Source organism: Convolutriloba macropyga, chromosome 1 (assembly GCF_964194025.1).
Source record: "Convolutriloba macropyga chromosome 1, txConMacr16.3, whole genome shotgun sequence".
Classification (NCBI taxonomy): Eukaryota; Metazoa; Xenacoelomorpha; order Acoela; family Convolutidae; genus Convolutriloba; species Convolutriloba macropyga.
Window position 1 is genome coordinate 62,598,356 of NC_134468.1, and position 16,278 is coordinate 62,614,633.

General features: G+C 36.3%; 1 protein-coding gene across 1 annotated transcript; it reads left to right on the plus strand.

Moving 5' to 3' along the window:
* Window positions 1–295: 295 nt before the first annotated feature.
* LOC142350414 (large ribosomal subunit protein eL43-like) lies at window positions 296–700 on the plus strand. The gene has a single exon (XM_075402263.1). The coding sequence runs from the start codon at window positions 308–310 to the stop codon at window positions 584–586; it is 279 nt and encodes a 92-aa protein (XP_075258378.1). The 5' UTR covers window positions 296–307; the 3' UTR covers window positions 587–700.
* The last annotated feature ends 15,578 nt before the right edge of the window (window positions 701–16,278 follow it).

The following is a 16,278-nucleotide window of genomic DNA, read 5'->3' on the forward strand; positions in this document are numbered from 1 at the left end:
GAACTTTCATGAGTGCCACACAGGTTGCGTAACAAGTATTTTGAAACTGTATAAAGGACTTTGGATCTTTTCCGTTTCTGCCCCCCTCCCCCAAGCTTAGCGGGCGCATATTATTTGCATCCCCCAGACGCGCGTGCCATATTTTAACAATGATTTACTATGTAATGGCACGTGCTCTATAACTGGGGGCGCATAACGTACTGGGGAGCACAAACGGATAAGGACTTTTTTTGCTACTTTACTGATTAAGTGGTGACCTTCCGCATTTCAACGCTTAACTGTCCTTTTCAGACTTCATTGTTAAAAGATGGCCAAGCGAACAAAGAAGGTTGGAATTGTCGGCAAATACGGTACCAGGTATGGTGCGTCACTGAGGAAAACAATTAAAAAGATTGAAATTTCTCAGCGTGCGAAGTACACGTGCACCTTTTGTGGCCGCGATGCAATGAGGCGAAAAGTTGTTGGAGTATGGGACTGCAAGCGATGCAATAAGAAGGTCGCTGGTGGAGCGTACACGGTGCGTACCAAAGCAGCTGAAACAGCTCGATCAACAATCAGGCGTTTGAGAGAGACCTTGGAGGCTTGAATTGGATGGTGATCTTTAGGACGAATAATTGACTGCAAATCGAGTTCGATCTCTACAGTTTCATTAGTTTATTTGGAATTTTCGTATCTTGAATTGAACCCCTTTGCGTCATAATTGTTTTGCAACTTCTGACCATCAGTTAACTGTATATCGAAATTGAATGAGTTGGACCTAGTACACACCAGTAACGTTATTGGTTAGGCTTTCCATTTGTGAGTCAACTATTAGTGCCATGAAAGCTCACGATGTAATTTTATTTTCTGAAAGACTTTTTCAACTGTGTTGTTTTTTTGCCTCTAAGATAAACACATCAGTCTTTTATTTTTCTTGAGGGGCGGGGGGAGGGGGGCTGTGAAAGAGTTTGATGTGTAGAGTCAGGTATCAAAAGGTCCTTACTATCGGGTATTATTAGCCGCGAAGTGTTAGCTTTGTTTTTTTTTTTAATCTCGGAGTTAGTTTTCCGGGTGTTCTACTGGTTGTTTTTAAATTAGATTGGGTTTGTTCAGGCGTTTGACCAAAAACACGATAGCAGTCAGTTTGACTTATGTCGTTCAAAGAAGTCTCCCAATAACTTAAGTTCAATTGTGGACTCAGGATCTGTAGTCATTTTCAAGGTGAAAAGGTCACATTGAGAACTCAGGAGCAGTCATATTCAAGCTGAAAAGGTCAGAGTGAGAAGTATTTGACCCATTTTAGCTTCATTAATAGCTGGGATAGCGAGCTATTATTGGCGTTCTCTTTGTTGTTATTTAGTCAAGGTTTTTGTTACGATCAATTGACGTGTCACGATCCATTAAAATTTGCTTTTTATTCATGAAATTTTGACTAAATTGAGCGTGTGACGTTCACTCTGAGTCGATTTTTTGTTCGTTATTGTGATTAAGTTTTTGTTCACATTTGACTTAACATCACGCTCAAAAATAACGTTCGTCAGTTTCAAAATAGTTTTTCCTTACTTTCTTTTCAAAATAATTTTTCCTTATTTTTCCCATGCCTAATTGTTGTGATAAACTTATTACATAGATACGCTATGATCATGATTTGCCTGTGTGCTGGAGCGCCCTTAAGGGATTTTAGAAACAGGCTCTTCAGGTTTGCTCTCAGTGGTTCGCTGTGCCCTGCTCTTTGTGCTCTCTCAGTGGTCTTGCGTGCTGTTGGTAGTCTCGGGTCTACGATCCCTGGGTTTTGTGTGTTCTCTGGGGTCTTTGGCCAAACCGGGAGGAAACGACATCTAACCACCAGGCTGTACTGTTCCCACACATCTACACATGCTTACTTTATATATATTTATATGGTGTATTATTTATGTGTATGCTATGTGTCTCTAAGTGTGCTCCTGTGTTTGCGCGTGATTTGAAGCTGATTGTACATGCGCAAACCAGACAATACTGCTTCATATTTTTGCATGTGATGAGACAATTTACTGCACAGATCCTGCCCTGGAATGCACAAGATTTAGTAATTGGCACATCCTGGACAAAATAAATTGAAGACAGCGCAGTCGGAGCAACCATCCACTCAGATCGCGGAGCTAACCTAATCCACCTCTTCAATGTAGTCAAGCAGTATCCTCCCCTTAATTTGAGATCAGTATGCATTGTCGCAGGATTCAATGATCACCACTACTCATGCTCTCACTTCATTGCATGCTACCAAGTTCTGTTGGATATCATATGTTATAAACTTCAACCGCTAGTTGTCGTGTCACCTAAAATAATTGCCACTTCAAATAATAAACTTGTTAACAAGAAAATATATTTCATGAACTTGGCTCTGCATCAATATCTTCAATTTTATACAGTTCCTTTGATCATTTCACCATTATTTTTCTTCAGCAAATCTGCTTACTGTCGAGATGGATTTCATTTCTCTTTCTACGGTAACCATTTGTTTACCTTGTGTCGACATAATGCGATATCCTTTTGCAATGAATTTTATGCATAGTTATATTCATCTTCATTAATCTACACTCGGTGAACAGCCTCTCTCTAACAATGTCAGATACTCAAACCCATTGCTCTTTTTACCTCCAAGGAAATGTTCTATTCACCTCCGAGGAGGTGGAGTTTGGTGCTAAGGTTGCGGTACATATATGCGTATCAAATGCAGCGGCCTATCAACTAAAAACGCTTACCATCCAAACTTTATTTGCAAACACTGCGATGAACCTGCAAAAATTGACCCTCAAGAAACAGCTAAACATGGGTCAACACCTTCAATTGAGACACCCCCGGAACCATGCGACTTCTGGAAATTTTTTGAAGACGAACAAATAGAGACACTACGGAAAATTTACAGTGAAATAGTTCACTGGAAAGCAATCTTCTTTACCATTAGGAAAAATCAAGTAGGCTTCAAAATTGCAGATGTTATGAACATCATTCTCACCAGGACGCTTGAATATGGGCCTCAGACTGAATGCGCTATGATTTGCACAATGATAATGCCGCATTTACTTCTCGCAAGATCCAAAAGTGAAATTGTTGCTTCAATAACAAAACTTTGTCTAGAAGGCTCGGTCTATGGATCAGGTGCAAATTCGACGACCTTTTTGTTGAGGCCAAGGCACTTCAGGAGCGTCTAAGGAAATTAAAAAGGAAACGAGAAGTGCATGAGTTTAAAGCCTTTGAAAAATAAATGGAGTCTGGTTAGATATCGAATGCTTTACGATGTCTTTCAGACAATGCAAAGAGCGGTATGCTATCATTTTCTGATAGTGTCTCTCAAAGGAAAAAACTGAACTGTACTCGATTTTTTACAAGAAAAGCATCCATGTAGTCAGAAAGCTGATCTTAAATACGTAGTAACTGACCTGAGAAATCGGGATTTGCCGTTCTATCTTTCTGGTTTTGAAAATTTAATCCGTCCTTCTGCTCTGAAATAAAACGCACCGCAATGAAAACAAATGGCGGCTATGGCCCATCTGGTCTTGATGCAGGCGATTGGAGACGACTTTTGACAGCATACAAATCCTAGTCAATCGATCTTTGCAAAACAATGTCCAAACTTGCAATCAGAATTGCCACCGAACTAAATTTCTTGAATTCTTATAACGCTTGTCTGATTGCAGTAGATAAATGCCCTGGGGTTCGGCCAATTGGCATTAGTGAGGTCTTAAGACGAATTATAGGTAAGAGTATAGTGAAGTGGAGATCTCCAATTACTTGGGGGAAACGTACAGATGTGCGTTGGACAAAAGAGTGGCATCGAACATGCTGTTCATGCACTCCGGTGGCGCTTTCTTGAAGATCCTTCTGAAGGGATCCTACTGATTCATACCAGTAACGCGGTTAACAGCTTGAATAGAGATCTGGCTCTAAAAAATATCAGAAAGCTTTGGCCCTCGTTTTATACAGCAATCAGAAACTCGTATAAGACCCCATCAGACCTTTTTGTTGAAGTCTCAATAAGGAACGACACAAGGTGATGCAATAGCCATGGCAATGTACGGAGTTGCTACACTTCCTCTGATCGACATGCTTGAAGATCAAAATTTGACTCAAATGGTACGCAGGTAACGGTAATGTTTCCGGTAGCCTTGAATCTTTGCGAATCGTGCTAGATAAGCTCTATGAACATGGCGGTGGTTTCGGTTATAATGTGATCAAATTTCATCTCATTACAAACATTGAGTTTGTTCAGAAGGCGAAAAAAGTTTCTTCGGGATTAGATGTTGATGTTATTGAAGGTCATCGAGTTCGGGGTGCAGTTATTGGTTCTGATGAAAGCTGTAACGATTTTCTAAAATAAAAGTCAGTGAACTACTGTAACATGCTTGAAGCTCGCCAAACATAGTAAGGTGTCCCCTCAGAATGTGTACAAATCATTTACTAACGGATTGCAACACAAATTGACTTTTATTGCTAGGACTTCTCCTAACACGGACAGTCTGCGGTGGGAAGCCGAAAAAATAATTGGTAAAAATCTTATACCTTCAATGTTTAATCATCCCTCTTACAATGACAGATACCAGAAGATTTTCTCTCTTCCTCTTAAAAAAGGGTGGCCTAAGCATTCTTCTTCCTGAAGAAAGGGCAAACGAATATGAAAGATCTATTCGGATTTGTGAGCCGTTACAGAATCATAACGCTATAGATGCAGAGTTTCATCAGGAAAAAATCTTTCAGAAAATCAGAAAAGAAAAACAGGAACAAGCTCGAGCGAAAAAGTTGGCAATCAAAGATCTTGTCAATGATAAAGAGGCATAGTCTCTAGATTTGGCTATGGAAAAAGTAGTATCATGCTGGCTAAACGCATTTCAATTGAAAAGATATTTTGATTTAACCAAGGGAAAGTTTAGAGATAGAATTGCTCTTAGATATGGATGGGATCCCGTAAAATTGCCATAAGATGCGCATGTGGAGAAAACTTTGATGTAGCACATGCTCTTCATTGTCCAAAAGGTGGCTATATGCACATAAGACACAGTGACATCTGTGACGCTTTTGCCAACCTGCTCATTGAGGTCTGATATGAGGTCGAAGTAGAGCCCTGTCTTCAGTCTTTGCAGTTTAATCCGTATGCGAAGAGGTGCCCAAGAAGCATACCGGATTCCTACAATATCATGAGTCCGTCAAGAAGCTGAAATACGATCAAAGGATAATCGAGGTCGAGAAAGCCATCTTCTCTCCGTTAATCTTCTCGTGTACAGGAGGAGCTGTTCCGTCAGCATCAAAAGCCTTACAGAGATTGGCTTCCAGGATCAGCGATAAGAAAGAAGATTCATATTCGGACGTGATCACGTACATAAGGACAAAACTAAGTTTCGCTCTTTTGCGTAGCTCCATACTCTGCCTCCGTGGCGAGCGCTCCATGCGCTGGCGCCCTGCAGTAGAAGCGTCAATAGGAACCTTTGTAGAGTAAGGGAGGCTGTTGTGCTAAATGCTTTATATTATTCTAATCTTGATTCAGAATCACTACTCATTATAATTTAATCGCTATTAACCATATCTGTTTTGTTTATAATTCTGATGCTTTATTTTATTTATCTTTTGCTTCTGATGCTTCAGTTTTTGACTACTCTCAGAATTTATAAATACACAGGAGTTGGCTGCCCCCTTTTAGGGGAGGGGCTTTCTCTTAATTGGTCCTTTTTTTACTTTAATTCAGGGAGATAAGGTCAGCTGAGTGTATATCACTCTAACAGAAGGTTATTTGAGGGCAGCTAATATAAGCAGCGGTATGATATACAGATTCTTATCAAATTATACCATCTCAGCATTTAAAAAAGATAATTTTCTCGGATCTGCTCCTTTGTGCCCCCAGTACGTTATACACCCCCAGTAACAGAGCACTTGTCATTACATAGTAAATCATTATGTAAGAATATGGCACCTGCGTCTGGGGGTGCAAATAATATGCACCCACTGAGCTGGGGTCTTCAACGGAAAAGATCAATATCTTTTTTATGACCTTTTTGGGACTGCTGCTTTACGAAGCTATTGCAGCTTTTTTCTGGTAATCTACAATTAGTGTTATATAGCACGTTACTATGTAAAAAATAGCACGTGCGCTTTGGGCGAGGCGTAAAAGTTGTATGCCCACTAAGCGGAGTGAGTGGGTGGTACGGATTCGTTTGTTTAAACTGGATTCGTCTAAATCCCCGGCTCCCCACTTACCTATTGTCTTTTTTGGGTTCTATTTTATTGAGATTGTTTTTCAGTGAATTTATTTCCAGTTTCACTTCTTAGGTGATAAGTCGATTTTCTTCTGGTTTTCAAAATCTTCGGATGTCTTTTATGCAAAAAAATGTTGCTTGACAGTTTTGTCTTTTGAGCAACTTTGCGTCCTTGACGTCATTTGTTGATGATTAATTGCTCTCAAACGCAATTGTTTTATTCATGTGGTCTTTTTTGATGCGATTTTTTGCTTGACAAATTTTTCGTCTGACCCATTTGACTTTTTGTCCTCAAAAACGGGATGGCCTCCCCGTCCACCTGCCGATTTGAACCCCACTTTCATCTAGCCTTTGCAACCGTACCTCCTATCGCTTGACCCCCCTCAAACACTGGTCACCCCCCTCCCCAATCCCCAGCCAGCTAGTACCGAAACCAACCGCTCGCTGGTCCTTTGAGAGCAATTCGCCCAACGTTATTAGGCTATGTTATTAATTCCTGTCTTTCACAATCTTAAGGAGCTGAACTCAATTGCTGAAAGTTAACTACTAAAATTCAAATGGCGTTTTTGCCTAATTTGTAATTTTGTTCTTAATTTAAAGCTAAACAGCGGTTAATAAGATGCTGACGTATCACTGCCTGTCGTTCGCGAGAAAGGCTGGTCATGTTTACAACATTTCGAGCGCAAACTAGAAACAAGTTCTTCAAACCAGACAACTTTTCGCATTTGAACATTATCATTGGTTGTTTTCAGACGTTTTGTCTGAAATAAGTAGATGGAAGCTTCCAGCACAATATATGAGAAATTTCATCCACAATTTTTCGCATTTTTAAGGGAAATTCTTAATTTTCCTAATTTTTATACTAATTAAAGGGGGTATATTGATAGTTGTTTTTTTGACAAGCATGACTCTTAGTTTTTTTTTTAAATTGCCTTTAGAGAGTTGGACATTAGGTTCAAGCTTTGATCACTTTTTTTAATCAAACTGTCTTCAATATATTTTTTTAATTTTGTGATTGCTTTTTTGAACGTTTAGAATCGCAACGAGAAAAGAAATCTTTAGAATTCAGCCTAGGTTTTTTCTAGACCGAGAGTTTTGTTTCAACGCTCACTTTACATTGAGGGACTAAACGCTCAACTGGTTCTTTTCAATTCACATTCGGGTAGAAAGTTTTCGCACACTGATATATTTTCCGCTTATCTTAGTTGAATCAGTGGAAGACTCGTCAATTTGTGTTAAAACGAAACTATCGGGTATTATTTTTGGCTTTGTGAATTAGTCGACACGAGAACTATTTTTTAAACATTATTTTTAAGTAAGCTTTGATTGACCCTGATGTTGAGTTTTTTAAAACAAGTCAAGGAAGCAAGTGAAGGAAAGCAAAATTAATCTCAAAAATCGAACATCAGTGACCTAGTTTTTCTGTTTAATTGAACATAAAATTTTGCTACGTTTGAAAACTAAACTCATTTCTTCAGCTTTATAAAAATTGAGGAATTGTTTTGCTTATGTGCGCTGGTGCTTCCTTTTTGGATCTTTTTGACGATCGGTGACAAAGGTGTTAGAATTTTTAAATTAAGACTGAATTTTGTTATCAGAGTTGTTTGTCCCAATTCTCTGAAGCACTTCCTGCTTTTCTTAGCTGTGAAGGTGGAGCATAATCCGGCTTCTTTAAAATGTTTTAAAAACTGTTCTTAACCACAGGAGAAGTAGATGCAGAAAGACACACGTAGCTGGTTATCCCGAAGGGATGCTGAAGGGTTTTCCCCATTGAAGTATGTTCTTAAAAATGTTTGCTGAAAAATGCACCATAATATAATTATGTTGATAATCGCCTAGCTATAAGAATCTGATGAGAATCTCTGAGAGAACTATAATTTTTGCTAAACGTTGAGAAAAATTTGGAAACGTTTCAAAATGGCATATTTGCAAATTATACCTCAGAATTGTTGATAACCAATCTTTAAAAGGTGGGCTTTTTGTAGAGAACCTGGAGAACTCTAGCTGTCAAACTATGAACAGAATGCCGGAATTTTGCCTCTCCTCAAATTTTTTGTCATTTTTTTCAGGATTTCGTGCTGTTTTCAAGTTTTCTCCATATAATGTAATCTGTGAAAAAAATAACAATATACGCACAAACGCAGGATGTGTTACCAGAGAAATAGGTTGCACTTTTTGCGCTGAAAAATTTGTACAGCTTTTGGTTAATTGCTCTCAACGAAGTATGTAGCAGTTATATTAGTCCTGCTGTATTTTCACGACTCGAAGACGAGTAATGAATTTTTTTTTTTAAAAATCAAAGGATTTGGATGGTATTGGCGCAAAGGCTTTGTGCTTGCACAGGATGCAAAATGGCCGCGCGTAAAAAGTGTTTAAGTGAGTGCTGAACAGAAGTTAAAAGCGGCGCGAAAGAGTGGTTTTTGTGCATGCTGTTTTCTAGGAGAAGGGGAAATCAAGTGTGAAAAAGTTCTTGCTAAGAGAGCGATATTTTTTGATCATGTGCGGGTTTTTCAACTATTTTTTTAGCTCTAACAATAAATTTATTAGGCAAATGTGTTTGTCTCAATCATTTTGACTAGTAGTATATTTTTAGAAGCATCTGAGGCAAATAGTAGACTCTGAGATCTTTTTGCCAATTTGCCCTAATAAACGATGTCTTAGAACTTTTAAATATTCTTTATTTTTTTTAACAATCAAGGTCTTTTTGGTTGAAGTTAGTTGTTTTAGTGTTTATTGTATTTGGCGATCTAATGAATTGGGCGATATTGATTTTGAGTTTTGCCTGTTAATGAAAATGGAGTAGTTTTGATCAAATTTTGTGTCATTTTCGTTTTTTAAAATATTTTTTTGCCTGTTTCAGATCTTTGCAATAGTTTTTTTGTTTTTTTTTTGGTCATTAGTTAATCGAGAGCCCTTTGTATTTTTACTAACAGGTGACCCTTCAAGTTAACTTTTTTGGTTTTTTGATTGTTGGTTAATTTGTTAATTTTGCTGTGACAGTCATTGATCGAGCAGAAAAATTGTAATTTGTTGTCACAGAATAATAGTACGGTAGCAGCATTTCGTATTTTGGCAGAATTTTGTAACCAAAAAATGTTTTCTGTTTTTGCATGGCTTTCTCCGTTTAGATTTTTGTAGTTTTACTCAATTGGAAGTCCTTTAGTGCAAGTTTTTTGACAATACTGTTTTGCGGTCTCAATTGGTGACAATGTTATTATTTTTTTAAAATCAATTTTGTGTATTGGATTTTAATATTCTCATGCTTTTTTCACTTTTTTCAAAGTAAAGACCACAAATGATTTTAATGACTGTCACACTAATAGTTTTCAAGAAATATTGTCGATTTTTGGAGTTTTGTGAATTTCTTTTCTTCACTTTGTTTTCTTATCTGTTAGTCCATCGTCGATAAGTTTCATCCGTTGACGATGAGGTGATACCATAATTGTTTGAGTTTACACCTAATGCTATCTATGACTTATACGTTGAATTTGGAAAATTTTACAAGTTTTTGATTTTGCTGGTATTTGATGTACTTATTGCTGTCTTTTCACTGAATATTATTGCTCATAGGTCTCATCGGTTGCTACTTAGGGTTTAGTTGATCAAGGTATAGGTTTCAATTTGTAATTAATGCTTTCTGTGAATTTTATACTATTCGTAGGAAAGTGTTGGTGAATTTTTGGATATTTGTGGGTAGTGGTGTTTTTGTTGTGTTTTTACTGAGTCTCGCTAATGACAGGTTTCATTGGTAGTTTCTTGAATTTATATAACTCGTTTTTGTGATTTTGAAATTTTCCGAAAAACTATGGTGTGTTTTTTTTACTTTTCTTGTGGTCTAATTGCACAGTCTAAGAAATGTTTTTTTTTCTTTCTCTATTGCCGTGTAATTTTGGTCAATTTATTGGCTACAACTTCTAATTAAAGTTTACAGTGAGTGAGATGCCTTTTGTGTTCGAAATATTCAAGTGAAGTTGTGAATCTTGCCATCAATTGAAGTGATTTACCTGTTAAGTCATTCTAAGTGCTAAGTGGTTTTTTATGACTTCGAAAGTTTTTTTTAGCTGAGCGGAGCTATATTGCGGTGCTCTGGTTTTTCTTGCGTCGTCTGACGCTCTTTTTCGTTTTACATTTGTTCACGTTTTACATTTTGTTCAGAATTCAAATTTTCTGAATGACTTCTTCCTTTCACAACGGCTTTTGTGCGCGTGACGTCATTTTTCACTCTCTTTAGCCAACGTGTTTTTAGCTCATTTGCGTGATTTGATTTTGATCATACTCTACTTACCTCACTCAATAAAATGACTTTTGCACTTTAAAACTTAAGTTTAATCTGAATTAGTTTAATGTCAAAGGAAACAATCTGTGTAATAAAGGTCCCCAATGAAAACGCTTCTGCGCAATAAGTTTTAACAAGCTTTCTTAAACTTTTTTTTTAATTTGTCGCTAAATTTTTGTTACATAGCTTTTTGAGCGGCTTGGATTTTGGCGTGTAGTTTAGTTTTGTGGTTTTCTTTCTTTGACACCCGTGACTTTCAAAGTTCATCTTGTCATTTTCTTCAGAATTTGACTCCTTTTTTGTCAGTCTTTGATTCGCACAAGGTTGTATTGTGTAATCATCTTAAGGATGCGTGGCGTCAATTTTTGCACAAATTGTCATTTTTGTTGATTTTTGAAACACTAGATCTTGGAAAGAGAAAGTTTTAGTTTTTGTCTAACTTTGAGAATAGGGTCATGGGCTTTGTTGGCTGTTTTAGTTGGATGTTGCTGTAAAGATGATAACTATCAGGTCATATGATGATTGATTTTTTTATTGTTATTCATAAATTAACAATAAAATAATAGGAGTTCTTCCTCCTAATACTAAAAGAGTTCTTCCTACCCCCACCCCACCTACTGATTCCCCCTTCGCCTACCTACCCCTACCTTTGTTTCCTCTTTGTGCCATTCGGTTCTAAGTTTTGTTGTTTCTGATTTACGTGAGGCTAGTTACGAGTTTAGAGTTTATATTACAAAACTTCAGTTGTTTTGGTAACTTTGCTAGCATTAGACTGTTTTTGTTGTCAAGAGCCAGGAAAATAATGCAGTCCAAAATGAAGATTTAATTGTGGGAAATTGTCAAAAAGCTACTGCTTGTTATTATTCCTCAACTTTTGGGACGCTGATTATACGAGGAAATCGTCTTTTCTAAAATTATTTTACATATAATATTGTAATTTTGTTTCCATAAAGGCTTTCTTTGGTTGCTGCTGGGATGAAAATTTGAATTTGACAAATTTGAATCAACTTTCTTTATTTATATCGTTCTGTTGAAGCATTGCTTATTGATAGCCGCGAAGCGCTGTCGAGACTGTTTATTTGTCCCATCTTGGTATCTACGACGCAAAGACGGTTTTCTGTTTTTCAAGTTTTTCAATCAGTTAAGTGTCACTGCAAAAAAACTGTAAATGCCGCACGTGAAAAGAAGCATTGAGGATAATCTGTTGAACCGCAGTAAAAGAAAAATAGAAAGTTTTATTCCTGCAAAATTGGATAAAGAGCGAGTGGATTTTTTTTCACCTGTGGCAATTTCAAATCAGTTTTTAAGTGTTAACTTAAGGGTTATCTTGAAGGTCAAGACATATATTAACAATTAAGCGTACTTTTAGGACTGTTTTAAACAACTTTTAGTATAGCCTTGAGCTATTTTGAGCTATTTTCTTAATCATTTTACCATTTGAGACGCTTTTTTTCGGCAGATTTTTTGATCTATTTCACACTTTCAGTCAGTGAGAAGTTTCTCGATTGCATTTAGGCCTTTATGGGTTGATCAGCTTTTGATTTTATTCGCGGCACTTTAATCTGTTTATGTTAGAAAATTGACTGAAATGTTGGCCTTATATTTACTTTTCTCTTTTCTCAATTGTTTTGCCTAGTTCTAGCCAATGTCCGTGTTTGAGTGCTTATTCTGGAAGTCTTATATGGGGTATTGTTACAAAGAGGTTAAAATGAAATGTTTGGTGGGCTTGTTCAACTGAAAGAAGTGAAATAATTTTTTATGCGAGTTCCTTTTGTTTTGCTATTGTGACTTTTCTGTTGTTAAGTCAGACATATGTCTTTTGGGTGGTCACTTACAACACTGAAACGGTGGTGTGCTTGGCAAGTTTTGTATGTTTTGATATTATTTTTATACCTTTTTGTTAGTCATTGATTCAAGATTAACTGTATCTCAAGGTTAAATAAATATTTTTCGAAAGCAAAGCTTGTTGCCTTTTCCTAGAGAAATATTGAAAAAAATTGTAAAATTTCCCCTTTCTGCTATTTTATTTTTCTCATTTGATATCATTTTTTAAAGGAAAAAATGTGTTTGCCTGGTGTTCAAGACAAATTTTGCTTCGAATCGATTCCAGAGTCTTCTGGTTGCGTTTTTTTCTTTTCATCTTAATTGTTGTTACGATTTGATCACGTGCTAAGAAGTGCTAGTTTTTGTTGAATTCTACCAACCTGCAGCTGAATTGGTGCGCATGACGTCATTTGCTTATAGCTTTGAAGCTGTAAGCTGAGCGAAGCTGTATTGCATTGTGAGTGGTTTTGCAATTCAAAGAATTTGAATCGTATTGGGGTGCTTTCTATTTTTAATCATGTTCTTTCATTATCATTATTTTATAAGTCAAATTGGAGAAGTGATTTTGGTGAAATTGGAGTTTCTTTCCAAAAGTGAAATTGGAGTTTCTTTCCAAAAGATTTATTGTTCTTTCTACGTCTTATGTTTTGTTAAGTCAACGAAAGTTTGTTGAATTGTGTCAGGACATGTCCTGCTATGTTTTTTGTTTCGTCGTCTAGAGCCCTTTTTTGTTTTACATTTGTTCACACGGCAAAGCTGAAAAAAGACAAATTTTCTGAATGACTTCTTCCTATCAATAACGGAAATTGCGCACGTGACGTCTTTCTATTTTTTTCTCTAGTAAATCTTTCTAAGGTCATTAGATTAGATTGATTAGATTGATCATACGTGGCTTACCTCACTCAATGAAATTACTTTTGCACTTTAAAACTTCAAGTTTAGTTCGCTTTGTATGCTTTGAACTCGCGATTGTATACTTTGAACTCAAGTAGGCTTCTAATGTCGATAACCTTGTATCGCATTTGGAGCAGTTTATGCAGAAAATATAAAACGGCCGAAATGAATGTATTTGCTGAGAGAATTTTCTAAGTCTGTCAAAAAAATCGCACTTAAGGTTTGCTCATGTATCTCGGACTTAATTTGGATGGGATTGATTTTAATTTTTTCGGCAAAAATAGGCGAGCAGAAAAAATCTGCTTCATACTGGAACCAAATGTGCGAACAAAACTCGGAACTTGTGAAAAGAAATTGCATTTGAACTTGAATACTCAGTGAATATAATTCTAGGCCATGTGATAAATACCAAATTAGAACCACGACACTCGTTGTTTTGAGCATCATACTGACCTTAAAATGCACAGTCAATTTACAGATTATAACAAATGTTATAAACTATTTAAGGTAGCTGAGACCATTTAAGGTTACACAAATATCCGGTAATGTCAAAGCAATTAGCACAGAATTTGTTCGGTGAAACTTAACAAGGAGGCTTGGTTATGTGCGTTTGCTCATAATGTTCTGACCCTGCTTACCCATTTTGAGTTAATTGTCTGCCAAGTGACGAAGAAGTAGAGAAACTTTCAAAACTTCACTTACTTCGGAAACAATACGTGTATAAGTTTAAAAAGTTATAAAATTAAAACAGTAATTGAGTTTGATAATTCGGCCTTAGAAGCACGACATAACACCTACCATTATTGAGACTACGAGACAAGACGAAGAACAAAATAAACCAACAACAGAAAAGTTAATTACGGGCTATGCCAATTTTTTTTTGCATCAGATAAAACCTAAACTAAATATTTTATTTGTATTTCACTGGAAAGCAGGTTACATCTACCCATACTGTGACTAGTTATCAAGTCGACAAAAAGAACATAAGGGGCAAATTTCAAAAACCGATTGGTGATTTGAAAGCAAATAATTTCAAAAGTCATAGCCAGCATAAGCTGCCATTTCGTAAATACTAGATGGATTCACATGAAACTTAGGAAGCCAATGGGACCAGTCATCAATGAGACTGAGTCATAAGACTACAAATAAAGGGAAAGCTTGAAAAATTCCCAATTTATGGAAACAGTGTTGAAGATATTAAAACGAACAGCTATTAACTGGAAAAGTCTATATAATTTCACTTGGGTGTCCGTTGAACATCAGTGGGGTTTGAATCTAAGGGAACTGTGGAAAGACATGAAAAATAACAATTATTGACCAACACCAAAAAGCAAATTTTCGTCGAAACACAATATCGAAGTCATAAATAGCTGTTAATACAAATCAAAAGATTAATATTTGCATTGAAAGAGAAAAGATGGGCGCTGTCATCAAGAAACAAGACCTGGATTAACAACAGGATGACAAAAAGGTCAAAAACGGCAATGTTCGAAAATACATTAATTACTTTGAGAACAAGTAAGCACAATGTCATAAAAACCATTAGCTATCAACTGAATACATTCAATAGGTTCACTTAAAGCTCCATAGGAAGCTATTGAGACCATTTCATTTCTCATAATTTTTCATACAACTTTGAGAAGAACAACAAAGGCACAAATAAAAAATTCAAAAGTTGCGAAAAGTTTTGAAGCCATTAAAACCATAAGCTATTCGCTGAAAGCATCATATATGTTCAAGTTTGCCGTCTTTCAAGGACATTGGGACGTGAGTTTTGTGATATTGTGATAAAACACTAACGAGCCACATGAACTGACAAATATCTAAAAATCACTAAATTATTATGAAAACTTGTGGAAACTATCAAAGTCATAGAATCATCAATTATTAGATGAAACCACCAAAATAGATTTTTGTGTTTCACTGGAAAGAAGAAGAGACCCGGCATTATTGATTTGAGAGAAATAAGATCGAGTGCCAGCTGGAAGCATTAGATAGATTCGCTTATTCACATATTTAGGACCTTTGATTGTTAAGATTAAGTTTAAAAAAAGAGAGCAAGAAATGCTGTTGGAAATCAAGAATTTGCCAAAAAATTACGAATACACAGTTACACCTTGAGCTTTTCTCTGAAAACAAAGTATATATTCATTCTTGAGATTTGTCAATGGTTGATCCTTGATTTGAAAACTGTCTAGCTGTAATTGTCATAAAAATTGCGAAATTATTATTTAAAATTCAACGCAATACAATCCGAATACTTTATGGTGTAAAAATCCACGATGAGACCACTACCTTGCTATGGCTGAGCGTCTATTAAAAACACGTAATGGCAAAAGAAAACTCAATGTATCGAAAATAAGTGATTTATTTTAGGTAAGTGTCGATTTAAATTAGCAAAAAGCCGACAAATATCGGGAAATGCTGAAAAATTACTTCACTATACTTCAAAACGACGATTAATCCTCTGAAAAAAAGAAATTAAAAGAAACCTTTCTAATGACGTATTCTACGCTTGATAGGATTTATATAGCACCCACAACTCTCTACAATGAATATATCCATCGGCGAAAATTGACTGAACAAAAAAGACAGTTGAGCATATCCCTCACTAAGGTGGGTTCAAGAGGGCAAAGAGGGCAATTTAGCTAGAGGGCAAAAATTCATGCTCTTACTTAAGACTAAGAAGAGGTCTCCAATTAATATAACTTAGGCGGTTGCATGTTCTCGGTTCTCTTATCGGGTCACACGGGACGTTGAGATGTGACCATGGCCATCAAGGCATGGTCAAATAAATTAATCTCACGTTCAAAACTCGTAAATATTGTTAAATTACTATTTATTTCTCTTCATTTTTCATTCTAATTTTCAACTGAGTAATCTCGTCTAATATAAAGCGAATACAAAATCCATCCAATTACATTGCTTCGATACAGTTTTATTTTCGACTATCTGAGAGTACAAATTGCTTGGATAAACTATTATTGTTTGCGGCTACCTGAACCTTCGGCCATCTGTGTGTACATCTTCTTGCTGAACAAAGTATCATGATGAAAAACGCCTTTTAGTTGAGGCCACTCT

Excerpts from the sequence above, each read along its gene's own strand:
- LOC142350414 (XM_075402263.1), top strand. The coding sequence starts at position 308 with ATGGCCAAGCGAACAAAGAAGGTTGGAATTGTCGGCAAATACGGTACC.